Source organism: Colius striatus, chromosome 1 (genome assembly GCF_028858725.1).
Source record: "Colius striatus isolate bColStr4 chromosome 1, bColStr4.1.hap1, whole genome shotgun sequence".
Classification (NCBI taxonomy): domain Eukaryota; kingdom Metazoa; phylum Chordata; class Aves; order Coliiformes; family Coliidae; genus Colius; species Colius striatus.
In genome coordinates, this window is record NC_084759.1 from 146,979,387 (window position 1) to 147,005,816 (window position 26,430).

At 43.9% G+C, this 26,430-nt stretch overlaps 1 protein-coding gene across 2 annotated transcripts; it reads right to left on the bottom strand.

Moving 5' to 3' along the window:
- ATP6V0A4 (ATPase H+ transporting V0 subunit a4) lies at nucleotides 1-24,804 on the bottom strand. Of its 2 annotated transcripts, XM_010198418.2 has the most exons (20): nucleotides 24,688-24,804; nucleotides 23,640-23,718; nucleotides 22,713-22,807; nucleotides 21,547-21,672; nucleotides 21,080-21,174; nucleotides 19,928-20,054; nucleotides 19,287-19,369; nucleotides 14,850-14,943; nucleotides 13,906-14,118; nucleotides 13,345-13,495; nucleotides 12,440-12,579; nucleotides 11,972-12,129; nucleotides 11,387-11,480; nucleotides 8,948-9,066; nucleotides 7,779-7,995; nucleotides 6,022-6,129; nucleotides 4,078-4,215; nucleotides 3,015-3,132; nucleotides 894-1,065; nucleotides 1-94 (listed from the first exon to the last, which is right to left on the bottom strand). In XM_010198418.2, exons 1-20 carry the CDS (start codon nucleotides 24,802-24,804, stop codon nucleotides 1-3), a joined length of 2,538 nt encoding a protein of 845 aa, XP_010196720.2. The 2 variants fall into 2 exon arrangements, with proteins under 2 accessions (XP_010196720.2, XP_061844888.1); XM_061988904.1 differs by lacking the exon at nucleotides 4,078-4,215.
- Nucleotides 24,805-26,430: the final 1,626 nt, after the last annotated feature.

Here is a 26,430-nt window from a genome sequence, read left to right on the forward strand (position 1 = left end):
TCACTCTTCTGTGGTACCATCGATGATGTGCTTGAAGGAGAACGGAGAAAATTTGTACCCAGCTCCCATGTAGAACTTGTTCTGGAACTCCACCCTGGGGAGGAGCAGAAGTGGGGTATCAGTGCTACCTGTTTGGCTGAAATGTGCCACCCACAGGAAAATGGAGGCCACAGGAGATGGTGGCCTCTGAGTCAAGAACATAGGGCCTTTTGGAGACAATAGTGAGACACAGGAATCCCAGAGAGTGACCTGGCATGCATCAGCTTTGATTTTCCATCAATCAGACTAGAAACACTCCTCATCAGGATGATCAGCAGGACCTTGCTTGGCCACTGAACTGCTTCTAGCAGCTCTGAGAGCTGCAATACTACTGGTTCATTACATACTCTGGTGGGAGCTCAACCTGTGCTAATGGCACAGCATGGACCCAAGTTTTCAGCAGGTTTTGTGGACCTGGCCAAAGGTTTGTGCTGCTGTAGGAAGTCTACAGCTGTCTTGTTTGATGGTAACTACAGGTGGCAGACACAACCAGTGGTGTGGCTGTGGTGCCTTCAGGCCTTATCATGCAGGTCAAAGTGGCCTCAGTGACTTTGTGTGTTCACCTAGGGCAGAACTGCAAGCTGCCATTTGCCACACGTGCCCACAGACACCACAGGTTCAGGAGGACAGCCAGGATGCTCCAGGGAGCATCTCAGAGATAGGGCAGGGAGCTCTGACCTCCCTCTGGAGGAGTCTGCCTCCCTTCATTTGCCAAGGGGGACTGGTGTCCTAATGCACTGAGTACTAGAGCAGCACGTCCAACAGCGGCTGGTGCAGTCACCTGTTTCCACAGCCTGATCCCTCCCAAAGATTGCTCCAGGAAAAGCTCCAAAAAAAGAGACCACACAACCTACCAGTGCAGACGCAGGGCGTGCAGGAAGGCTGAGAGTCCCTCCATGACAAGCAGGATGGCTACTGTCAGCACTGCAAATGCCGCAAAGATGATGAAGATGACGATGAGGCCTATCCAGCTGCTGTTGTTGAGCCCATTGTGCATCACCATGGTCCAAAGGACCTCTGACAGTTCTGCAATAGGAAATGAAGGGAAAACAGTGCTGAGCAACAGCTGTGGACAGAGAGAGTCTAGCAGCTCACTCGTTTTTCCTAGATAGATGAGTTGGCCTAGGATAAAATGTATGTGACAGTAACCATGTACATGACAGTAAAATGTACATGACAGTAATAATGTATGGTCACCCTGCCCCTCCTTGATGACTGGGGATGGAAAGTGGATACAGCTTGTCTTCCATCACTCCTCTCCACTGTGTGAGAAGTTTATGATGCCATTTTGGCTTGGCTTGGCATCACAAGTCTGTGCAAGCACACTGCCAAGATTGCTATTACCCTGGCATGATACAGTTCATCAGTTTAATTTGCACCTCTTTAACGTGAGGGAGAGATAGTATGTGGTGCCTTCGAGGACTGCCTGCTGCTAACTCCCAGTGAAATGGTCGATTGACATAGTCAATATACGTGTAGATTAGGTACAAGCTGTACTGATCAATGCTAGCTAAGACGCAGGAGACGTGTAATTTCCATTTGTTCTCCAAACCACTTCTTAGGGTGTCATGGAGAAGCTGTGGAGGAAAAAAAACAGAACACAACTGACTGGTCCCACCCAAGGCAGACTGTATTGGTGTTTAGGTTGCTTGAATGCATTTAAAGATGGTTTTTTTCCTGCACTGGTTTATATCAACATTCACAGAACTAGTATATCTAATGTGTCCTTTCAGCTCAATAACTTGTTCCTAATTTATCTGTCCCAGTCACAGAGGATACAATACTGAGCAACATTTGTCATACAGACAAAGCAAGGACTTAGCCCAGCTCTTCTCCATTCAGATGCTCCAGCCACCAGTTCACACTTCCATTTTGCCAGTCATTAGTGCTTCAGCCATATTCTAACTCAATGACCTGTTACTTCAGATGCAAGGGATGCCTTGCAACTGCTACCCTTGGGAAAAAATACTCCTGTCAGTGCCAGTTCGTAGGACTGCAAAGGAATATGGTGGTTTTCCAGGCAGAATTCTGATATAACACATAGTCCTTAACTATGCTTTTAAATTCATTTGTTTCCTTTAGATATCTATCCTTTAAGTAAAGCTAATGTGTATTAGCTTCCATTCAACTCCCACTAAGCTCATTTTTGTACCAAGAAGTTCAGCTCACCCCTGTCAACCCATAGCAAGCCCCACCTTTTGTTTTCATTTTTTGTGTGCCCAGTTCTTGAGGGCAGGTGCAGCTCCTCGCCAGAGGCAGTACAGCAGTGTCAATAAAAAACATTTCAGAAAAATTAGAGTCGTTGAAAATCTGAAGTTCCAGTCTGAGGCAATTTCTAGTATTTGAGCATTTGAGCATTTGTTTTTATCATAGATGAAGATGAAAGACGTTGAAATGCTGTACATTTCTTATGGAAATTTCTTATGTACATTTCTTACATTGCTGGGAAAAGTCCCAGTGAAAATGACAAATTCTAGGAGTTATTGAAACAAAGTTGTTCTTTCTAGTTTGCTGAACCAAATCAAAATAACAATTTCAAGTCATTTTGACAGTCATCTGCATACCCTTAGGCTATATAGCAAGCACCTCATAGGAAACAAAGCTATGGTTCCCACACTACCTTTACCTCTATGGACTGGACTACTCATTTGGACTGCATTTCCCACCATGCCACACACAATAAGGACTATTCCAGAGGCATGGCTACAGAGCAATGTGGGAAAGTGGCCTCGGCCAAGAAATGCAGTCAGGGTCTTCCCGATACACAGCTGCCAGGGATCACCACTGAAAACTGAGACAATCGCCATGAAACACTTGGATTGATCTGACATGAAGCAAACCATTCTCAGATGAAAATGTCCACAAGGACAACTTTGATTTCATGGTGAAATTCGGAGCAATGATCAAAGACTGGTAGAAGCAGCAATCAGCATGGAGTTGCTGGTGAGGCAACTAACAGGTGGTCAATCACTCACGTGCATGGGCTAAGCTCAGTGCCCAGAGCCGCAAGTAAGATGCTGTGTTGGAGATGCAGCCAAGGCAGTATTCAATGGTATGGATGGCTTGGTGGACAAACGTGTCTCCAAAGTTGAACTGGAACAACAGAAACCCAAACACATTTTATTAGCTCTTAGTTCAGGGCTTCCTGGTGAACTGAGCAACATTGCACCAAAGGCTTTTCACACTCCTGCCTTTTCCTTGATATGTCCTGAGCAACACACAGGTAGTTCCCAGATAAAGAGACTGCTTTGACAATTGACAATTCTATGCGATCTTCCCATATATTCTCCCCAGAGAAATGTCATTCCAATGAAAAGCAGATGCTCAGGAACCAGCTCATATTCCTGTCTTACAATTTCAAACTTGGAATAAGATGGCAATTCATTTGCTATCAACCTTTATGATTTCTCATAGAGACAAAAATTCTTATACAAAATAAGGTTTTTCAGGCTATGTGCCTATTGGCACACACATTTTGGAGATATCACTGAATAAGCGTATCTTCTAAGTTTGTGGAGATTGCCTGTGATTGGGAAGTCAGCCACATCCACACTCAATGTCGTTGTTATTTCCAACTGCTACAGACACTTTTGTCACTTTTTTTTTAACCCTGCTGCTGCAGACTACAGAAGCCCTTAACAATATCTGCCCAAAGAATACTTTTCTCCCTAGACAACACTGCAGGCTGACAACTTTTCAATGAAGAAAGGAAATCTCACTGACTCTTAAGGAAAGCTTGACCTTCTCTGGGAGCAATGTAGAAATTAAACAACCTCCTCTGGGGAAACAAAAGCTGATGTTTGTAAAAGATTAAGGTGTGTAAGAATGCCTGACCTCATCAGGCCAATTTATAGGGAAGATTTAGAGGACTTAATTATGAGAAAATTCAAAGCTTACTTGACTTGGAAACACAAACTGTTGCAACAGTGTGTCTTGGTATCTTGTTAAAAAGAAGGGCTGGCAACTCTGAAAAAGCATTCTGCTTGACTTTCTACTACTATTGTGTCTGTGAGTAATTTTCTTTCCACATTTTCTTACCTCTTCACCACCATCCTCATGTTCTCCATGGCCACCACCATGATGATCTCCCTGGGAAGCTTTCATGGAGTGATTGGTTTCTGGGACATCTACCTCATTTTCACCTCCAGGGTTTGCTGAGATGGCTTGAGATCGAATCTTTCAGAAACAAAATGCAATATGTCACTTGTGTCATGCTACAGGTTGATACTAAAATGAAGTAGATCATGGCACAGAACTCCATCAATAATCTCATGATGGATAACACATGAAGGACTATGTCATGAACATGAGGAAAATGTCAAAAATAGTCAGTCATTATGGACCACAGGAACTGAGTACTCCTGCTGAATGGCTAATACTACTTAAGTATTTTCCATACTAGAGCATTTTCCAGTGATTCCAACTAATTTAGAGCCAGTTTCCAGTCTCACAATGCACTTTTAAGCCCACCATGAGAGGATCCATCACTTTTGACAAATGAGAAAACTGAGGCACATTAAAGCTGATGATCTCAATTAAATGGGTACAAATCAAAGGAAGTATCATCAAGTGAAAGGGAAATGGAACCTGAAAGGATTAAGTGACTTGAAGAAGGTCACACAGTTCCTGGAATACAGACAGAAATACAATCAGGTCTCTTGATTTATTTAAATTGACAAAAGCCTCATGACAGCCCATCTTCTCTCTGTCATCATGTTTTACAGAGCCTTTCTAGAGGCCTGAATAACCTGATCTGAGCCTCACTCCAGAAACGACAGCACAGCATAAGGATAGCCCATTACATGCTCATAACCATCCTATTATACAGCATAACCAAACATGGACCTCATAGCTTCTGTCAGTTTTTGTCCTGTCACTCTTTATAACTCCCAGCAGGTTTCATGGTCAAGGTCTCATGATAACATATTGTTTCCTATTGCCGCAATAATGATTGTCACACCCACTTTATCTTTACTTTACCTGAATGTCAGCACAGAGAGTAGACTTTGTTACAAACATATAAATCTGGATAAATGTACGATGTGATCAGACAGCTAACATATGAAAATTAGGAACAGAAATACAGGGGCATAATAGAAGGTGGGTAAAAGCTGTCAGATGTTACTAGCATAAAAGCAGAAGATGGAGTCAGCCATGTCAAGCTTTCATCCAAATCCCACAAGAATGACAAAATAAGAAATTACAGCACAGAGGCAGGGCTGCAAAGGTCTCCCAGGGACCTGGCTTTCAGTTATAGGTCAGAAACGACTGGGTTGGAAAAGGTCACACAGCATAACCAACATCTCTTTCTTCAAATGGAAACATCTGTGCCCTATAAAAGGTACTTCAGGCACTAACTCTGACTGTAAAGAGAAGTAAATCCTGACAGACAAGTCAAGTCCTGTTGGTGTAATAAAGGAGAGAATTAATGAACAACTGGGGAACTGCAGCTGCCACAGTTACACGCTGAAGCTCTGGGCAAACCACAGAGCCCATGGGAAAGAGGGCTCCATCACTGTGAAGGCAATCATTTAGGGAAGAACACACCACTGAAAAGTAGGCAACAGTATTAAACTAAGCCTCTCTTCCAAGTAGTGTTATTCTTACCAAGGCAAGGACTATCACAGATGTCCCATTCCTACAGAGCAGCCAACCAGTGGTCAGACTGGTCTTGTCCTGTCATGACTTTACCAGCATTTCAGTCTTTCTAAACTTTCTCTGGTTTTGGATGCAACACTTCAAAGAGCTCAACATTAGCCTAAGTCCTCTCACAACAAATAAAGTATGGCTTTGTGAACAAAGCTCCCGCTTCCCAAGAAGACGGCTCAGAAAAACGTCCATACACATAGTCTTGCCATAAAGCATAGTTTGAAATCACTGGAGGAACTCTGAGATCAGAGAAAAGCAGACAGTTTTTGGGGTCAGCGTTCTCAGCTTTGCCTTTGCTGCACTGAATACCCTTGCCCGATCCAGATGCCTTACCATGCGTTGCTCTTTCTGGTAGTTGGCTCGGAGGATGAATGGTTTAATTAGCAGCATCCAGGGAACAGCAATCAGAGCAAATATAACCAAGAAGCTCTGCACTTCTTTCTAGAAGACAAAACAATGAGAAGTGCAAAAAATTTACTTTACTTCCTTTAGCAAACCATACTTATGGTTAGAAACCTGACTCTATAAAATGGATTTTTTCTTGATACAACAGATATACTCCCTGTATTGGTTGAGTCTCCTCTGCTTGTAAAAGGCATGAAAATAAATGTGTACTCTTCATGGCTCCAGAAAGCCAGAGATTAAAAGCTTTTATCTTGGAAAGGGTAATTTGCCAAAACCCAGTGTTACTGACTTGCACCTGACTCTCCAGTGTCTCAATCATATGTCCTAACTGTTGGGTATGTCAGTCAGTCTACCTTGCCTGGAAATGTAGAAATGTTGCATGAAGAACCAAGAACCAAGTCTTCCTCTGGAAAGCAGGGAATCCAGGATTTGTTCCAGGATTGCAGTTCCAGAAGGGAATTAAATCCTTATAGCTTAGGTTTGATAATACATTGCTCCCATAATATAAGGTGTTCTTGTTGCAATATGCCATCCCCATTGGATGTCCTAATATAACTGATTGTAGTAGTATAAGAAAAACAAAAATTAAAAAAACCCAAGAAATAAATGTCCAAAGCACAAATTTTGCATTTATTTAAAGCTGCTTCAGATCTATGATCAACATAGAATCATAGAATCATTTCAGCTGAAAGAGACCTTTAAGATCATCGAGTCCAGTCTTTATCCCAGCTCTATCAACCACTAGACCATTTCCCTAAGTGCAGCATTCAACTGTCTCTTAAACACCTCCAGGGACAGTGACTACAGCACCTGCCTGGGCAGCTGGTCCCAATGCTTGACAACCCTTTCAGTAAAGAAATTCCTCCTCATACCCAGCCTGAACCTGCTCTGGTGCAACTTGAGGCCATTTCTTCTTGTTCTATTGCTTGTTACTAGGGAGAACAGACCTTATGGTTGGTTGGTCTCATACAATCTTTGTATTCAGACTAGCCAGGTGGCTGGCATAGACAAAAAAAGAAACCACCATCATTTTGGAATGGCTTTGGGTTGTTACAAAGCAAGATGTTGTAATGACTTTTTGAAGATGCTGATGTGAAATCAAGCAAGAAAAAAGTAATCCGTGTTCTAAGCAAATATACAGAGATGACTTTAAGAGAAGGCTTCTGTTATGGGACACTTTTTTTTGCTTTTGGTTTTGTTTTTTTAAAATGAGCTTTCCCAAGCAGATATTTCTGACAAAAAGCTGTCAGAAGATCCTCTAGTTACTTCTATTTTTTATCTGAAAACAGAAAGTTTTCGAGTTTTCCAAAGAAGAAACAACAACTATCAAAGAAAGAAAAGTCTTGCTTTGTCTCTAGCACCATGCCAAGACTTTGGGACAACACTTCTGCAATACTCAGCTTTGTATCTCTAATCACCTTTCTTTGTTTTCTTCCACAAAAGCATCTTAAAATGAATCATCATTCTTGCAATGATGAGATTAAGAAAGTTTCCTCTGCATCACTGGTAACTTCTCTGTCCTACTTGTCTACAAAGCCAACACAAACACTAGAACAAGCTTCCCTTATGTGACTACACTTATGATTGAGCTTCTGACCCTGTTCCCCACCTTTATGCCCACTCCCCACAACACTCACTGTGAATCCAAAACCAGCCACAGTGGATTCAAGCTGCTTGATCCATACCTGATGTAGATATAAAGGAGCATTTGAAGAGTCATCGTAATTGAAGAGAAACATATTAATGAAGTGGATGAGGATGCTTGGTGCACTCTGGGATGAGTGAGCATCAAAATGACACCATTTGAAAATAATCATGAAGACCAGGTAGCCAAAAAGAGAGATAATAAAAATCATCTCTGGAATGAACTGAAGGACAATGTTTATGTATTTCTTGAAGTAGCTGGAAAGAATCAGAACACTACAATTAATACACTAGATATTAATACAAAGTTTCACCCAAGTATGGCACTACTGTACACTACTTAGTTTTTGGAAAATAACATAAGAAACACATAACTATTACTAGCCAAGAAAGAAGTCTGGAATTGCAGACTTTAACAATGAAAGTCCCTATTTAAATATAAAAGCTTTGTCACTCCCTCAAAAGATGACTACATTGAAATAGAAGCCAATTTTCAAGACATAGCTAATTTACAAAGTTAAGCATTATAAACTGAGGAAGGTCAGAACCAGGTGTATGATCAGTCCTGCAGGGGCAATCCTTCCCTCTGTCATCTGTAGAAACTTTCTGCCCTTGAAGGTCACTACACACCTTCCAGCTTTGGAGTTTCTCAAGACGGTAGTGACAGCCTCTCCACTCTAACATCATTTCTTATTTTTTGTTGTAAAACAGAGGCAGAGGTACTGACATGCATACCCACAGATCCTGACCAAAGGCCCACTAAGTCACGTGAAATCCATGCACAGGCACTGTGCATGATTTCTGTGTGCTGTGGATTAGACCAAAAGATTCTGACTTTCAAGAAAAAAGTTTTCAATTGTAGGAGATGTTATGTATTTTTAAATATATATATACATATATCTACACACAATATATTCTTTAATTCAGTGTACTTTGGTATTTGAAGAACCAAGAGTATAAGAGGAAGTAAAAAAAGAGTTTATCCAAGAGAATATCATCTGCAATGTGAGGGCCACCATTCCAGCCCCTGGACTCAGCAATCTGCACCAACACTGGTGTTAATCGGTCACTATACAGGGCTTTTCTACTCTCTCTGGGGAAAGGGAAAAATTCAGACCACCACACTGAAAAATGAGGTTTCTTCTAAATGAAGAACATTGGAGATGAGGACTTCCATGCTGCAGCAATGGGCTTGGTGAAACATACTTACATGTGATTGAAGAGACTGAGTACCACCCCAAAAATCATGTGCACGATCCCTAGGACAACTGACATCTTCATTTTGTAGGAGTTCAGGAAAGTCAGCTTGTTTGACGCAATATTCCAGATCTTTGGGGAAAGGAGCAGAGACAGAAGAGAAAGGTTCTCAGGTGTTTTCTCAATAACAGATTTGTGGAAGTTGTCGCTTTGATGTCATCACTTTACTCCTATCAGTTCTAGTAAGAACTTAACAAGTGAAAGAAATCTAGATTTTTTTTTTCCACTCTGAAAAGCTTCTCTCATCTAAGAGGTATCAAGTATTATCCTTGTTTAACTGAGGAAGTAATATGGGTTTAAAATCTTGTAGTAACTTTTGCCTTGGTCCCTCATAAACCAATGCAAAGGCTGGTAGCAGAACCTAGATCTTTTCAGTGTCATTCCTTGCCCCTAGGCTGACTCATCTCCTTTAGTAGAAGTGGAAAGACAGGAGGAAATCTCTCCTGCTGATATGGAAATTTGTTCCATATTCACCAGAGAAGTAATGAGGGCAGAGCATATTCAAGATTTCATTTGAACAATAAAATAGCTCATTCCAGCTCCTTGGCCATGGAGATCAGATTACTGCCTGCCTCTCCAAAGTAACTTTTCAGTCATGTTAAGACAGTAACCATGTGCCTCTTCTCCATCCTGCCTCTTTTATGCTACAAAGCTTTGGGACCCTTTCACCTTTCTTCTAAAACTTCCTAGATCCCAAAGTCTTCTCACCTCAGAGACAGTAAGTAGATATCTTTTTTTTTTTTTTTTTGATATTAAGTATAGTGCCTGCACAGAAAGGAGGGAAGACAGGATTATTTGAAAGGTAAAATATTAGCTCATGTACCTTTGCACTGTCATGCTTTCCCTCTTCTATGGCTGTGGAAGAGACTGCCTAGCCTCCCCAGCTCAGGCTGATGTTTTTCTTTTCCAAAATAAACCTCAGGACTTGCAAAGTGCCAAGAGTCACCCATCCTTCTGGGAAGATTACAGATAATTTCCAGAGAGATAGTCACGTGGGAGCTGGTGCTTTCCAGTCTGCTCCTGCCCTGCCAGACACTGAGGTGCTGGAGCTTGACCAGAGATGGGCAACAAAGCTGGTGAAGGGTCTAGAGAACAAATCTGATGAGCACGAGTCTGATGAGGAGCGGCTGAGGGAACTGGGGTTGTTTAGTTTGGAGAAAAGGAGGCTCATAGGAGACCTTATCACTCTCTACAGCTGCCTGAAATGAGGTTGTAGCAAGGTGACAGCTGATCTCTTCTACCAAGTGATAAGACAAGAGGATATAGCCTCAAGTTGGACCAGGGCAGATTTAGATTGGATATTAGGAAAAAATTCTCCACTGAGAGAGTTCACTGCATTAGGTCGCCCAGGGAAGTGGTGGAGTCACCATCCCTGAAGATATTTACAAGCTGTGTAGATGAGGTGCTGAGGGACATGGTGTAGTGGTAGGCTTGGCAGTGTGAGGTTAACAGACCTTAAAGGTTTATTCCAACTGAAATGATTCTATGATTCTATGATTCACTTGTTCAGCCTTTCCTCCCTCTCAGGCAGGGGTCTCAACCTCTGGAGCAAGTAGCAGGTAGGGCTGAAGAGGTGCTGGCCTGGGTTAAACCTGAATTAGCGATATGTCGAGGCAGTGTACAGAAAATTCCTGTTTCTCTGTCATGTCTTCTTGAACTGCACTGACTGTGTCCTGGACAGAGCTTTAGAGCTCAACTTGTGAATAACTTACTACAAGGTCAATCCCTCTGCAAATTGGGCAGAGCTTTAGAGCTTAGTTTGTGAAAAACTTACTACAAGGTCAATCCCTCTGCAAATCAGGGGAAGCCAGAGTTTCTTTGTGACCAGCTGCAATGAGAGTGCATCCAGCAACACAGAGGCTCATTGGCTGATACGAAGATTGAAACAGGAAAGTTTGATGTTAGCAAATGCGTTTTAATACCTGATAAAGAGAGAACATCAAGAGAAAGGAAACCAGACACAGAGAAGAAAATATGTATCCATTAACTAATACTGGCATTTACCTCACACTTCATACAATAAATACACTGCATAGAAATTAGGAATTTGCCATCAAACTTGCAAGGTAGCTCTGGAATGGGTTAAGTAGTCAAGTAAGGAAACTGAGTCCAGCAGCCTGGTGACAGAGTGGAGACTGCAGCACAAGGCCACTCTCCAGTGAAACCAAAGTTCCTTCCTATGTACCGTTTTGCTGCTGCCTGTGCAAAACTGTCACCAATATATATCCTTGATTGATAAAGAAATGCATCACAACTGCTATAAAAAGAGCAGGCAAAGATCAAGAAGAGAGGAGCATGGCTTCAGGAGAGACAGCAGTATGCTACTGATGCACCTGATATGTAGAAACAGGGCTGAAATGCAAATTATCCTAGAGCAATTTAATTTAATTACCGGATCTATTCCGAACGGATATGGATTTCCAGAGTAGACTCCTGGGACTGCTGGATCCAACTGCAACTGTGTATTTTCCATGAGCACACTGTTACTACAAAACAAAGGTGAAATAGCCTTTGCACTTTAATCTCGCCATATAAGCCGACGGTACATTTATGTGAGATGTGCTGAGGACTGCTATATGATACCTGTCATGGACTCCAGCCCTTCTGTGAACAGTTATCCTGGGCTTAAGCGTGTGTGTGTGTGTGTGTGTATGTGTGTGTGTGTGTGTCTAAATGGATGCTACACAATGACAGCCTCCATCACACCGATAGTTCTCTGTGCGTTGGTCCCAGCCACCTGCAGTTTTTTATGCACATCAATGCCTGGACAAACAGGCACGTTCCCAGGGACTCTACATTTCCATTTCAATAGTGGGTTTGTTTCAGTGTGTCAGACAAACCCTCTGATTCATTCATGACTGCATTCACAGCAGGGAGTGCTTCTCTTCCTCACACAGTCCTCACTGTGTCTTTCTTTAAGGGCCTACGTGCCCCATTTGGTGTGTTTTCACTTGTTTCCCCACATTTAGCCACTTACTTCCAACTGTTATTTTTAAACATAGCGATGACATGCCAGGAAGAGCCAAAGATGTTGAATGATTTGGAGAAGCAGTCGTTGTAGATGAAGCCAGTGTACATAGAGAATATGCCCATGAGCAGGATCAGGTAGCGGCCACTGAAAAAGGTGTTCCAGATCTGCAGGAGGAGAAGGCAGTGCCAGTGACCAAAGCATGTGCAGTTCCATCAAATAATGGGCCTCAGCCAACAGGAGTCTTGACTCTACTGGTCTAAGTATGTACAATTACTCATAGGAAATTCCGTGCTCCTTGGGCCCACCCAGGTCCCTGTGTAGAAGGAGGCAGAACTACTTGTCAAATCTGTGCCTCACAAACATCTTCAAAGGATGTCCACTCAAGCTTTTGGGAGGCCGGATGCCCCCTTTTCTCAAATGGGGAGGATGGGCCTTTTCCTGTGCTGATAGGGTGCACCAGCTCCCTGTACTCACCTCGTTAGTGCTCTTCTGGGCCAGAAGGCTTTTCTCATTCATGACCATCCAGAGTGCAAAGCCCAGCATGACAGCACCATGACCACAGTCCCCAAACATCACCGCAAACAAGAAGGGGAAGGTAATGATGGTGTATGGAGCTGCAGGATGGAAAGGACGAGAAGTTCAGCTCCTTCTAATCAAAAAGACCTCAGCAGAGAAGCAGTCCACTCCATCAGCCTGTTCCTCACAGCTGCTGCCCTCAAAGGTCTCCACAATCCCTCCCCTACTCACCAGGCAGTCAGGTCTAGTGAGGAACTAGCTTTGTCATCAGAAGGATTGTCCAACTGTATGACCTGCATCTTCCCTGCAGTTTTAGCCTTTGTTTCTTGTCTCACCATAATAAACACCATGCCTAGATAGTTGTTCTGCAGCAGAATAGTGCACTTGAAGTTTATTATCATGTTTCTCAGTCTTCTCAGTCTCAACAATCTGAGTTCATTCATTATTTTCCCATGCACCCTATTTCTAGGTTTCTGATCATTCTCAGTGGTCTCTGAGCTTCTCTACTGTCTTCACACTTTTCTCAGGTCCTTTTGGCCTTTTTTTGCCTCATGATTCAACTTCTATTTGTCTGGTGAGCTCATTTTATTTTCCTCTGAACTGCTACCTCACCACTTATTCCCCATCCTGTATTTTTGTACTTCATTATCCCTGCCACAATCAATCACTGAAGACGAACTGCCCAATTTTTTGCCTGAGAAAATCCATGCCTATGCACCAAACATTATTGATTTTTACCAGTAGAAAAGATGATTTCGATTTCTCAGTCAGCAGTAAATGCATATTTTAGGATAGTGATGAAGCTCAAAGGCTTTTCGCTTTGGCTCTAGCAAGCCAGGTGCAAGTAGCTGAGTGTTTCTCACCTGGGTTAATCTCCCTGTAGTTGCCCACACCATATGCATCCACGATGTTCTGAAACCCAGCTGTGAACTTGTTAGTCCTGTTGAAGGTGGGTGGTGCCATCCTGGTGTGTATGGCTGTAAGGATTGGGGCGATAGCAGAGCCACTGCGCTCCTGGAAACCCAGTGACAAGAACAGATAGTCAGGGTGGCCAGCAGGGAAGAATGAGTCCCACAACACCACAATCTCTGTCCAAACATGCACAGGCAGTAATATGAAAGCTGGGCTCAAGGGTGTTATACCTCAATCCTTTTACTAATATCCAGAGTTTTCCATTTTCTGTGCCGATTTGTTCAGGGAAAGCTGCCAGCGCTGCTGACTCGTGGGTCAATCACAAACACCCCCTAAGATTTAATGCTGACCTTAAACTCCCTGAGGCCAAGCGATCAGGTGACAACCTCAACTTCAATTAAAACAGAAAAGGGAGCCCAGCTTTATGTTAACAGAAGTGTGAACATATGATCAACATGTCAACCATTCAGCTTGGGTGAGAGCTCCAGGGACCCAAAATGTTGTTCTCTTACCATTCCCTGATGGAGAGCTTTTTTTATCCGGCCAGCATCAGCCACTGGGAACCAGATCTCCGCAATGACGCATTGCTGGGTGACATCGATGTTACAGCAATTCAGGATGTGGTAGATGGCCTTGATTTTCTTCACCTTGATCCCCCAGGACCACAAATTGGCTGCTGCCTCATGCAGCAGTCGCTGGCGGTGGGACTCGGTTTGGGTCATCACCTGTAAGCACAGCACAGGAAGCACTTGAGATAGGAAGGCATAGGTGACATAATCAGCAGTTATTTGGGGAAGGGAGGTAGAAGAGGTCTGTGGGGTGGGAGAGGTTCATATGAATGTATGGAATATCCTGGAGGGCAGCCTGTGCAGGTCTGGAGCCAGGAGGACACCAAGTGCACAATGCTGCTTACTAAGGACTCTCCCTGCATGGCCCAAGGCCATGAGGAGATCATCAGGAGTTACTGAGCTGTGGGATTAGCTCTTTACCCAATTGCTTACAGACTGGTCACATCTCACCATGCCCTCCCACTCTGCCAGCTCCTATAGGCATCTCTGTGCCATGAGCTTGGGGCACATCACATCCAGGAGCGTGCCTGCACTGGTAGAGATACAGTTCATGGCCCTGATAAGATGTCCACACATCATGTGGCACTACAGTGCAGTTGTATAGGTAAGCGATGGAGATAACATGTTAGGAAGACAACCTGTGGCCTAGAAGCCCTGAAGAAGCCTAGCTGCCCATGATGCTTGGGAGTAAAAGTCAGTTTGGAAGCAGACTTCTGTGGAGGCTTTGCAGCCACAGGCATCCACAGAGGGAGTGCCAGCAGGCCACCTCACTCAAACAGTGTTCACTCCCTCCTGCCTTGGGACCCGCAGAAATCCTTCCAAAAGGTGTGGTCCTGACACAGTCCCACTAGCAGGGTTCAGACACCAGCAAGGCCGCTGCCACTTACTGTGTTTAAATCCTCGATCCTCGTGTTAACTCCATCAAGCATTTCTCGGCGCTCAGCGGCAGACTCTGGACATGGATAGACCGTGGCACGAAATCTACCCTCAGTAAAAAAGAAGTGAAAACCACCATTTATTTGATGGACTTTTTCTTCCTCTGGGCTCCTCTCAGCTCAGAGGTGGGGAAACAGAAATTTACTTCTCACCTGGCAGTATTCTCTTCTTACATACCACAAAGTTGTGCCTGGTCTCCCAGAAGGGTGCAAAAAGGTACATTTATCCCTTTATGAGAAACAAGATCCCTTCAGCTGCTCTAGCTGAAAAAATGCTCCCTGTCTCAGGTGTTACAAGGTACATGATATCATACAGTAACAGTCAGCCCTGATAGGTAGGTACTTCCTTTACGCCCACAAGCTGCTTAAGCTGCAAAGAGACACAACGAAAACCCTCAATACACCCTAGCAAAGTCATCCCTGTTATCAGAGGCTGTAGCCAACAGATGTCCCTCTTGCACCGAGGCTGAAAAAATACCATCTCCCAGTCTCTGCACTACTTGCTCCCGGGCACTGTGGGAAGGCATCGGCTGAGCTTACTGCTGCACAGCCGGCAAACACCCTTTCTGCATGCAGGCTGCGTGAGTAAATAACCCTGTAAAAAAACCCCCAAATAACCAAACCGGGCCGTATTTCCAGGATAAAACGAGTGGAAGATGAGCAAATAGCTGGCTTGCTGCTTCTGGTCCATCTGTTTGGCTAGACAGATTGGGAGCAAGGGAGGGATGGATGAAGTTTTTTAAACACCTGAAAGAGGTATCTGTTATGTCAGCTTAGACATGGCCAGGCCACTATAAATGCTTATATATATATATAAAAATAAAAATATACTCAAGGCCATACTTGAGAGATTCAGCTAGTTTGCTTAATGTGGTATAAAGACTAATGTGGGCTTCTAATACGTGAATGAAGATGTTATCTCCATGCTGTTGCTCTAGACTGCTTCATCCATAGTATGCAACACAATCTTTTCTAGTACAGCCACAAGTCGCACTAGTAGGATGGTGCTTACACTAGTACAGCATGCTGTGGTACCTTAAAGACACTCTATGAACCCAATACAGCCTGTTAGAAATAACTACATTTCCTATCTCTCTGAAAAGCATACAGGCACCTGTCCTGCCTGCAAAACAAGTCCCAGAGTATACTTGATGAGCATAGAGCAAGCACAAGGAGTTCCCACTGAGACCTTAGAAATCACAAGGTGTGCTGTGTCTTGTATGTGTCTACAAGCTTTAGCTGAGCTGAGGTGATGCAGTAAGTAGCAGAAATCCCTTCACTTTTTCCTGTTTGGTTTGTTCAGTGGTATCCAGTGCTTGTGCCAGCCTTGCTACTTCGAGGTCTTTATAAATCTCATCCTTCAGTATTGCCCCAACAGTTGTCTGCAGGAAGAGATCACTGCTCTTTACAGAGTGGATATCCTCTGCCCACCTAAGGCAACTCACTTCCACCATCCTGCAGTGGAGTTTCACTGGGTTAGGGTGGCTGAAGGGCTGGCTATCTGCACGTGAGAGGAATAAGAAGAAGATGTAACAGGGTCATAGAGGTCTGTCCCTTGTTTAAGAGACAAAAACGTGCATGCTCAGTGTACAGATAAGCATCATGTTCTGGCTTTGTCTGAGCACAGAATACATCACCACCTGCTCTTCAAATTCAGTTCCAGCAGGCACACAAGTGGGGACAGTTGAAATTGAACAAAATATGCTGCAGTTTCCCAGAGATCAGCAGAGAGCTGTGTGTAATGACAGCACGTGCTCTTCAGCTAAACTTCCCTTTCTAGAATTGAATCTCTCCTCACTCAACACCTGGTATTCATTTCCAAAGGTTATTCACCCTACCTAATTATTTCCATCTTCTTATTCTTCACAGCTCTTAGTTCTTCTTTAATAGGGATTTTTAATCAAACTTGAAAGCTTATTCCTCCATGCTGTACTGTTCCCCCGTTTCCAATAATGTTATTGCAGCAGTGTTGCTTTGATCTTTTAACAGCCATTTTGCATACTGAGTATCAGCTTTGCCCTAATGGCACAGACATCTCTGAAAGCTCCAGGAGAATTCAGCAGGGAATCCTTACATTGATAAATCCAGTTTAGTATTCACATTAGCACTGGGGCAGCCGCAAGAAAAGGAGGAAAAGAAAAATCCTTACATTTTTCCTCCCCTCTGCTCCCTCTACACCTTTCACTAATAAATTTGTGCGTGGACTTAATTCTCATGAAATTGGCAGACTAATGTTACCAATTAGAGTCAAGCAGGGACTACAAGCATAACCTGAGGCACACTGCTCTGCAAACAAATCTTAGCCTGCCTTGCAGGAGACTGGCTTATACCAGTCCCATGATTTTTGCAGGATATTTACTTGTCATGAATGATGACTAAGTGCTAAACAGAAATGTCCTGCTGGGACTGGAATGACACTGCCATCTGCTTTAGGCATAGTTAACCCTGCCCTAAAGATGGACCCATCCAACACGTCTTGGCCTGCATACCAGGGATGGCTGATGGCCCACAGAGCACAAAAGGAGGATCACAGGAATAGTACATTTTAAAAACTGCCACTCAGCAAAATATTCATATATACGTGCACATTAGCAAGCAAAAAAAAATCAAAAGAGAGGAAGAAAAGACACAAAGGATAAGTTGATAGCTGGCAATAAACATAAACCAGGGCACTAGCACTGCAAAGGTCATCCTGTGAATTTCTCTTAGGTAGGTATGTTTTCCTTCAGTTCCAAGAGGCTGAGCGAAACCAGCCTAAGTTCCTTTCTATGAACCTACCACCATATTCATGCCACTAGCTCATAACAACTTTGCATGTCATGGCCCACCCTGCACATCACGGCTCACACTCCCAGTGTTTCCTGGCTGTGTGCCCCCAGCTGCACCCCATAGCAGAATATTGTGTCTTGGGTTTGGGTGATTCTGGGTTCAATGAATAATGAAAATCCTGATAGGCATCTCACTGCCTTATTTTTTTACTTCCTCCTCAGAAAAAAAAAAAAAAAAAAGAAAAAAATATTGGGCTTTTTACTGCAGGGAATTTTAAACCCTGCAGGGGAAAGAAAAATCCTCCAAAATGAAGAACCTGCATGTGGCCAACCCCAGCCAGCTCTAAATATATGGTCTGGCCACTTGCAAGGCCATCAGCACAGGGCAAATGCAGCGTTTGCCATCAGCAGAGTGCAGAAAGGAAGAAGGCTACTGAGCAGCACTAAAAAAGCAGGCAAAGAAAAGGGACATAAGCAGAAAATGGTAATCCAGAAAGATAAGAAAGTCCCTTCCAACCCAAACCATTCTATGATTCCATGATTCAAAGACCACTGGCAGCAGCAGTCGATCCTGCATAGCAATGAATGCAAAACTCCTTCTGTGTCTGAGGTTCAGGATCAAAAATCAATGGCTGAGAGCCGTGAGTCTTTCTCCAGCTGCCCACACTCTCTTGGCTGCTTTATAGAAAGACGTGCCCACCTAAGGATTTGCTCTCAGGTTGAGGATTGCCTTCCTCTGCCAGCAGAAGGCATCTTGGAGGGCCCCATTTCTAATGCAGCCATTGTTAATAGTCCCCAGGGGGCTGTTGCTTCATGAGACTGACGTCAGTTCTCCCACCTGGATGAACTGACCTTCATGCTTTTATTCTGATTAAAGGCAGGATGTAAGGAAATACCTACTCTGAGTGCACAAATTGGGTGAGAGAAATTGCTCACCCCCTCCCTGTGACCTTCTGTGGCCTGCGGGTGCTTCGGCTGGCCCTGCTTGGCTGAGGGGCTGTGCCTCAAACAGGCCCGGGGACAGCAGACAGATCCCTTCATCACATCTGACTTACACCGCAACGAAGCCCATTGGTTGTCGGTGTTATGAAAGAGTAACAAACTATTCAACCTGAACTATCTTTTCAAGGTGCTTAAAAGGGTGGAAACAAGTCAGGTTGTATGAAGCTTCATTTTTCTCCTGAGTTCTGTCTGAGATTACACAGATTATTGCTCAAAGGCCTTGGGAAAGGGTTGAATAAACTATGGCATCATCTTTTTATGAAGAAATGCAGGCTTGAGAGCAGGTCAAGGATTACCACGTTCCCAGTGCCCAAGTTAGGGCCCCTGGTTTTCAGCAGAAGAATGCAGAGTATTTCTTGAAACCCAGTCCCCTTTAAGAATTCCCAAGTTAAAAACCAAGCAAATGAAGCTCCCAAGATCTTTAAATCACTTTGGAAAATTTAGGACTTCGATTTCCAAGTGCCAAGGTGACTGATATCTTTCATGATTAGCAGCAGGAGAGCTGAAGGAGTGGAAGGGAGCTCGGTGACAGAGCTGACAGCTCCAAATTCAGGAGTTTGGGCTAAAAGGTAAACACCTCTGTGGGAGTCACTGTGGCTTGCCCAAGGCCCTGCCTTACCCGTCACAAATCTTCTTGATTTTTTGTTTAAGCTGCTCTCCTTGGTGAAAGATAATGAACACGTTCTTCTTCACCTCTTCTCTCTGCAACACGATTCAAGCAGAATTTAACACACTCAGAGCACAGAGTCTGGCATGGAAAAGGTAGTAGAGGTTTTTTTTTTTGAGCAGGCTCTCCGCTGGGTTGTTCTTTTCCCCCAGCCCCAGCTTTCCAGCAACAACATTTTCCCTAGATGCTCTTTCAGGGACCAGGCACAGGCGACAGTTCTGGGTTATGAGAGAAGGAGCAACATGGAGTGGAGAGGTCCACTGGGGCACAGGGCTCACCCCATCGACCCTCTGTGGCCAGCCCTAGCTGCAGCCCACCTCCCCAGGGTCCCCATAACAAAGCCACCCTGCTAGGACTCACAAGCATGTTAGCCAGGCAGGAGAAAGAAGCCACCCCATTAATGACAAAAGGCAAAAGTAATGTCAAAAAACTCCCAACTCCCATCCAGTCCTCAAACTTTCCTGCCTTTCTTCTACAAGATGCCTTCAGACACACAGCTCTGGTGAGGTGGCACGGACACGGCACTGGTTTGGGTTCTGCAGGTCACAGGCATGCAAGAGGAGCAGTGTGAAGCAAAATAGATTGGTACCTACTGTCACAGGGTCCTCCAGGGGGGTGTCCATTTCAGTGTACCTCAGGTAGATGTTTCCTCTGCAGGCTCGCCACAGTAAACGCTCAAAGGGTATTATCCTTTCCCTTCTTATTACCCCTGCTGTGAATCTGAGAAGAGTTAAAAGACAAATAAATCACAGACCCATTCTAGGTCTTTTAGGACCTGTAACAGACGTGATTTTACAACCTCTTGTTTTCTAATCCATGATACCCAGGACTCTGCTGCTGCTGTAGGGGCTTCTAGGAAAGGCCTCCTTGATCAAGCCTGGCCCTTATACCAATCTACTGACTTTATCCTTTCTTTAAAACATTATAAGTACTCCCCAGATCAACAGAAAAAAAAAAGAGACAATGATGGCTAGAAATGGAGTAACAGAGAGATGCTTAAAGTCACATGAGCAGAGAGTGCTTGAATGACAGGTAGGGAGGTAGCAATTTTCAATTGTTGGTTTATCTTTACTCCCTCCTGTTTTCCCAGACTGCACCTTTGAAGTGCAGCATAACAGTCTGATATAACACCCAACAAGGCAAGCTGTTTGCAGGCATATGCTTTGCTCAGAACAACACATCAGAAATATCAGCAGGAGCAGATAAAACTCCAGCCTGGAAGAACGCCATCAGTAAGTTTCACCATATCTGGCTGATACAGACACAAGGGAAAGCTGTTTGAGCCTATACTATCCACCAGGTTACCATCATCAACACACAGAAACATGGTGGCATTTCCACTCCCTGAACTCATACTCTCAGTACCACTTTCTAATGCAGACAAAGCCCAATGCAAGCAGTCCCATGGCTTTTGCTGTGGTTCATGCCTGAGGACCAGGCTGGTATCCAGATGCCTGAGTCCAGAAGCCACTGGAGAGATGCCATAAAATAACAATCTTTAGTCAATACCTACTAAGGAGTCACTGGAATTGGTGGCCTGGAAGTCCATTTGTCCCACTGCCCCATAACCTGGCCATAGTTTTGATGATAATTTCAGAAGACATTCACTCTTCCATCTTCATTAAACAGCTACACTGAAGAGGCTGGTAAGCAACCCCTGTTAAGCACCTGAAGTGTACTAATGTCACAGCAATGCAGTGCAGGTGGGAAGCTTGGCCAAGATGGAGGCCATTGCCAATACACACCCCAGCTTGGCAGCTGCAGCAGCAGGATTGCTTCTCAGCTCCAGCAGCCCAGATGTGTCTTCACTGAAGAAATCATCTGTCAGGTTGGTTTCTGCCTGGAAAACATTAGTTTTAAAAAGCATTCAGCATTGCCAGTTTGAAAACTATTTTCACATTTTTCTCCTGATATTTCTTTTTTTTTCCCCGAAAAGATAGTTTCCACATTTAGACAAAAGGAGGGGGGAAAAACCCAAAGAGGTAAACTATATCTTAGCAACTGAAAAGCATAAATGTCATTTTCTAAGAGATTTGGGAACCAAGATCTTGAAGCCTGTTGACTCGGAGTGATGCAGACTCTGAAGCAACTGAGGCTTGTAGTAAAGACTGCTGTGTTTTGATTAAAAATCAGTAACAACAACACATCACATGAAAATGTCTATTTTCAGGAACCTTTACATCTCTGTTGGAAGGACAAAGAGATCTATCACCTCAAAGAAGTCCTGAGTTTTCTTCAGCAGATGTTTGAGCTCCATCAGCTCAAGGAAGTTCTGCTTCAGGGTTTGCTGGTTCCTGTTGGCTTCCAGCAGCTCGGCTTCAAGTTTCTCCAGCACTGCCTGTTTAGAGTCCAAGCACATACAGAAATGCTCTGAAGCAGACCTGTGTCCCTTTACTAGGCTGATACCAAATCTCAAACAATAGGTGGTTGGGTTTTTTTCCAAGGGGGAATACAGAAATATTCAGTGAGCACTTCAAAAAACATTAAGTTTGTAGGAAGACTTTCATCAATGCCTTATTTTCCCATTGCCACATTCCCTAGAGTGTGCTTTGTCCTCTTCTGGCCTTAGAGTTCTCATTCACCCGACCAAAGCACAGACAGATCAGTCAGTACGTGGCACAGACATCACAGCCTATCTTGACACCTCTGTGGTTCCCCACAGGATATCTCAGACCTCAGCTGGTCTGTCAGTCTACTGACTACAAAAGTGGCCTACAACATAGCCATTAGCTTAGGTTCATTAGCTATAGGCCAAAAATTAGGTGAGGATATGGGTCCAGGAACACACTAGGCAACCACCTTACTCATCAAGGTGAAGCCCTTGGAAACCATGATCTTTCTTCCTAGTCATCTGCATGTGCAGCACTTTAAAATTAGCCCATTGGTAAGCTTAGCTTCCTTTAGAATAAAACATCCCTTGCACATCCAAAAGCAAGACACGGATACCTGTGTCAGGCCCCAGAATTACTGTATCGCAACCATACTCCCACCAGGACAGGTAGCCCTGGGGTTTTTATGCAGTGAAGCCAGTTCTAACATCAGCTGTCCCGGTTAATCACCAAAGCCTTCCTCATTCTCTCCCACAGGATGATGGGAGCACTCTGTGGCAATGATGCTTCTCCATTAATATGTGGGACCAGAGAGTCATTTCACAGGGGATGGTTAAATATATTGGGCTCCTTTAGGAAAAAGCAGTAAGACCAACCTTAACCTAACTGCTGAGACAGCATCTTGGGGAGCACTGCCAGATGCAGGGAAAGCTGTGCCAGCCTCAGCTACCAGCTCCTTCCTTGCGAGGGAGAGCTGTATCGAGCATGTTACACAGCCATTCCAGTGCACATCACCTTCCCTCTCTTTGACCCGCTCCAAATTCTGTACCTCCATATCAATCATTTCCCGAGGTAGGGGGGTCTCTGGGTACTTTTCTAGTTTGACTATCTCAACATTGTCTTCCATCTCATTTTCCAGAAAACCTGCAAGAAAAAGACAAAGAAGTCTCAATGTAGAGTCATCCCTGCTACATCATCCTGTTCACTAGCTACTTCTAAGGCCTTGAGGTGTGACAAAGGGCATATACAAGGGTGTATATCATACATATATACATACACATATATATATATATATATCACATCACAGTGCATATACACAACTATCAAGAACTGGACACCCAGAAGCCTCCTTTCTCAGTGAAGATACTGTTTCTCCTGCAGTCATGGTAGCCGCTACCACCAGAGACCTGGCACAAATAGCCAGATCTGCACCCCTTGCCTGTGGCAGTGAATGAGCCACAGGGCAAGCTCAGGATTCATTCCTCTGTAGCAGTGGCAAGTGCTGTCACCATAGGTGTAGCTATGGTGAGCACTCATGATGTGGCGGTGGGACCCCAGAGCTCACAGGGCACAGGTCCATGGGACAGCAGGCACTGCCAGCTCTGCCACTTGAGTTTTAAGGATTTGTCCCCATTGGCCATGGGAAGCATGTGCCAATGGCTGGTGCACCAGTGTCAGAGTCAGATTATCTGGATTAGCCTCCTGTCCAGCTCCAGATTTATTTTGGGATTTTATATCAGCTAATTAACCTCCTTTCAATTCAGTTAACCATTTTCAAAACAGGGGCAACAATTTATTGCCCATATGGAGTGGTGGTAATTAGCTGACACATTCAAAACATTTCCAGGGGCTCAGATGAAAACATCACCATTTTGCTACTAATTCTGCTCCACAGTGTGAGAGCACTTAACAAAGAAATAAATCCCACACCACTAGTTGGCAGAAAGCCGATTGCATTTGACAAGCGTTTACTTACGCAGGATCCTCTCCAAGGATTCACACCTTCTCACTTCATTCACAAACTTTCTCTGGAAGCTGTTGACATTTGCATTCAGCTAAAAACAGGAGGGAAAACAAGCCTGAGGCTGGAGGCTGCACACTTCTGCGCACTCATTTTTAACATCAGCAGAAGATTAATGCTTTCGATATGAACAGCCAACACCACTGCATCTTACAGACTCCCAGAGGCAAGGCAACACCATGGGTTTCATAGAATTATAGAATCATTTTGGTTGAAAATACCTTTAATGTCATCAAATCCAACTACTAACCTAACACTAAGCCCACCACTAACCCATGTCCCTCAGAAACTCATCTACATGGTTTGTAAATATCTCTAGGGATGGTGACTCCACCACCTTCCTGGGCAGCCTGTGTCAGTGTCTAACAACCCACTCAGTGAAAAAGTTCTTCCTAATCTCCAATCTAAACCTCATTTGAAGCAACTTAAGGTCATTTCCTCTTATCCTATAACTCATTACATGGGAGAAGAGACCATGTCTTCCATCAGTCTCCTCTTCTCCAGACTAAACAACCCCTACTCCCTCAGCTACTCCTCATCAGACTTGTTCTCTAGACCCTTCACCAGCTGTGTTGCCCATCTCTGGACACACTCCAGCACCTCAATGTATTTGTTGTAGTGAGGGGCCCAGAACTGAACACAGCACTTGAGGTGTGGCATTTTGTTACGGCCAAGGACACTACGGCCTTTTACAAGATTAATTTCCACCCAGTCTTGCTGTAGCATCAGGAGTCATAGATGGACTCTCACAGAGAGATGCCTTGTTTTCTGTTGGTAGAAGAAATTGTCCTAAAGTTGTGCAGAGTAGTTTATGTGGACTCGGGGATAGATTGGGTCTTGGCATGGTGATTGGCTTTCAGATCATCTTTGGGGAAGTCCTGCTCTTGCCATGGGCTTTTTAACCACCCTGCAGGTGCACCTCCCCCAAGTGCTTTGAGGGAAGGACAAGCACACCCCAGGGCACGTCTCCCACAGCTCGGTGTGCTGGCCAGGCACTACTCACATCTCTGAACTGGACCAGACCCAGCTCCCCAAGCTCGGACACGCAGCAGTAGGCAGCCTCCACCTGCAGGAAGAGCTGCATCAGGCTCATCTCCTCGCTCCGGAAGAACGAGGCCATTTCACCTGCCTTCCTGTGACCAGGGTGTCTGTGGGGGCCTTGGTAGCAGCGGCACAGTCCTCCTCTCCAAGGCAGGTGCGAGGACGTGTCAAGCACTGCAGGAAGATTGGGATCGTTGAGTTAAGGTGCTGGAAGGTACCCTAATGCTGCTCATCATGTCCCTCCAAAGGGTTTCTTCATTTCCTAAAAGTCTTTTCGAATCCACATGAGGCTTCATCCCACCAGAGCACCGATAAATACTAAGGTACGTGTGACACAGGGAAAGAGGAGAGCCACTGGTCCCCTAGGGCACATGATGAGCAAATACCCTGCCTAGTCCTCTGATGGACAAAAGACACTTCAGACCAGGCCCTTTATTTGGGTTTTGGATGCTGAGTTCATGAAGGACTCGGTTTCTCTTTGTCCTCCACAATGCAGAGAAGAAAAAAATCCTTCATTCCACCTTGGAATTAGATGGGTGAAAGAGGCCTGGCTGGTTTTTATCACTTTCATTGGTAGTACGAACACAACAACACCTATCTGGAGCATGTTATACGAGTGATAGGGAAGAGACTATTTTATTTAAATGAAAACAAACTTTAGGATTTAAAAAGCACTCCCTCCCCACAAAAGACTCTTTTCAAAATGAGAGACGTAAAACGTGCATTTCACAAAAGTTCCTTTTGTCTATGTGCTGCTTCTTATTTACTTTGAGTAACCTGAACATTCAAATTGCCTTCAGCTGTTCTTGCACAAAATTAACTGATTGGCATGCATGAACACAGTAATTATTCTTTCCTGGAGAAAAACATGCAAGCAGATACACTTCTTGCATGCCCTTAATTTTGTAGCAAGCTTGAACTTTATAAACAGCAAAACAAAGTCCCTTTATAATCTTACTTCTACTTGTTGGCATCGATGGGATGCCAACAAAGTCCATTGTCCTTAACCCTCTCTCTCGCTCTGTGAACCTTGTGTCACAGCCTTTTATTAAATGTGGATTCTAATACTTTTCTTTATAACATATTTATCCTCAACATGATTTATCTTCAATGTGAGAAACACTTTGCAAGATATTAAAGGCTTGTTCAACAGAAGCACTGCAGCCTGTATTTGCTCATCCTGTGAGTTTTCCTTGTCCTACTCTCTCTATTAGCTGAATGGTTTAAGACATTGAAAATATAATATATGATAACTAGTAGTTTGTTAAAAGAAAATGTATTATGTGCCAGCTCCAGTGGATTGGGTAAGGATATAATCTTTAAAGTTGTTTGGACATTTCTCAGCAAACTGTGTTTTTCACAGGGAAAAGACACAAAAGCTGCAAGAGACCCCTGCTATTCATGTACAAAAGTAAAAAATTCCCTAGCTCTCATTTTCCAAAAATTGTAAAACATTTTCAGAAAGTTTAAAAGATCATCAAAATGTCCCACCTTAACCTCTTTAGACTGAAAAGTATGAAGAGACTATAATTTAAAGCAGTTCATATTTCTAAGTTAGCTTCCATTAAAAATCCCACAAAAACCACACGTTAAATCCTGAGAATTAAAAGAACAAAAGTTAAATAAAATATCTGAAAATATATGAGTTCATCTGATTCAAATCATCCAAACCCAGGGCTCTGCTTTTCATTGGTAATTAGTCAGT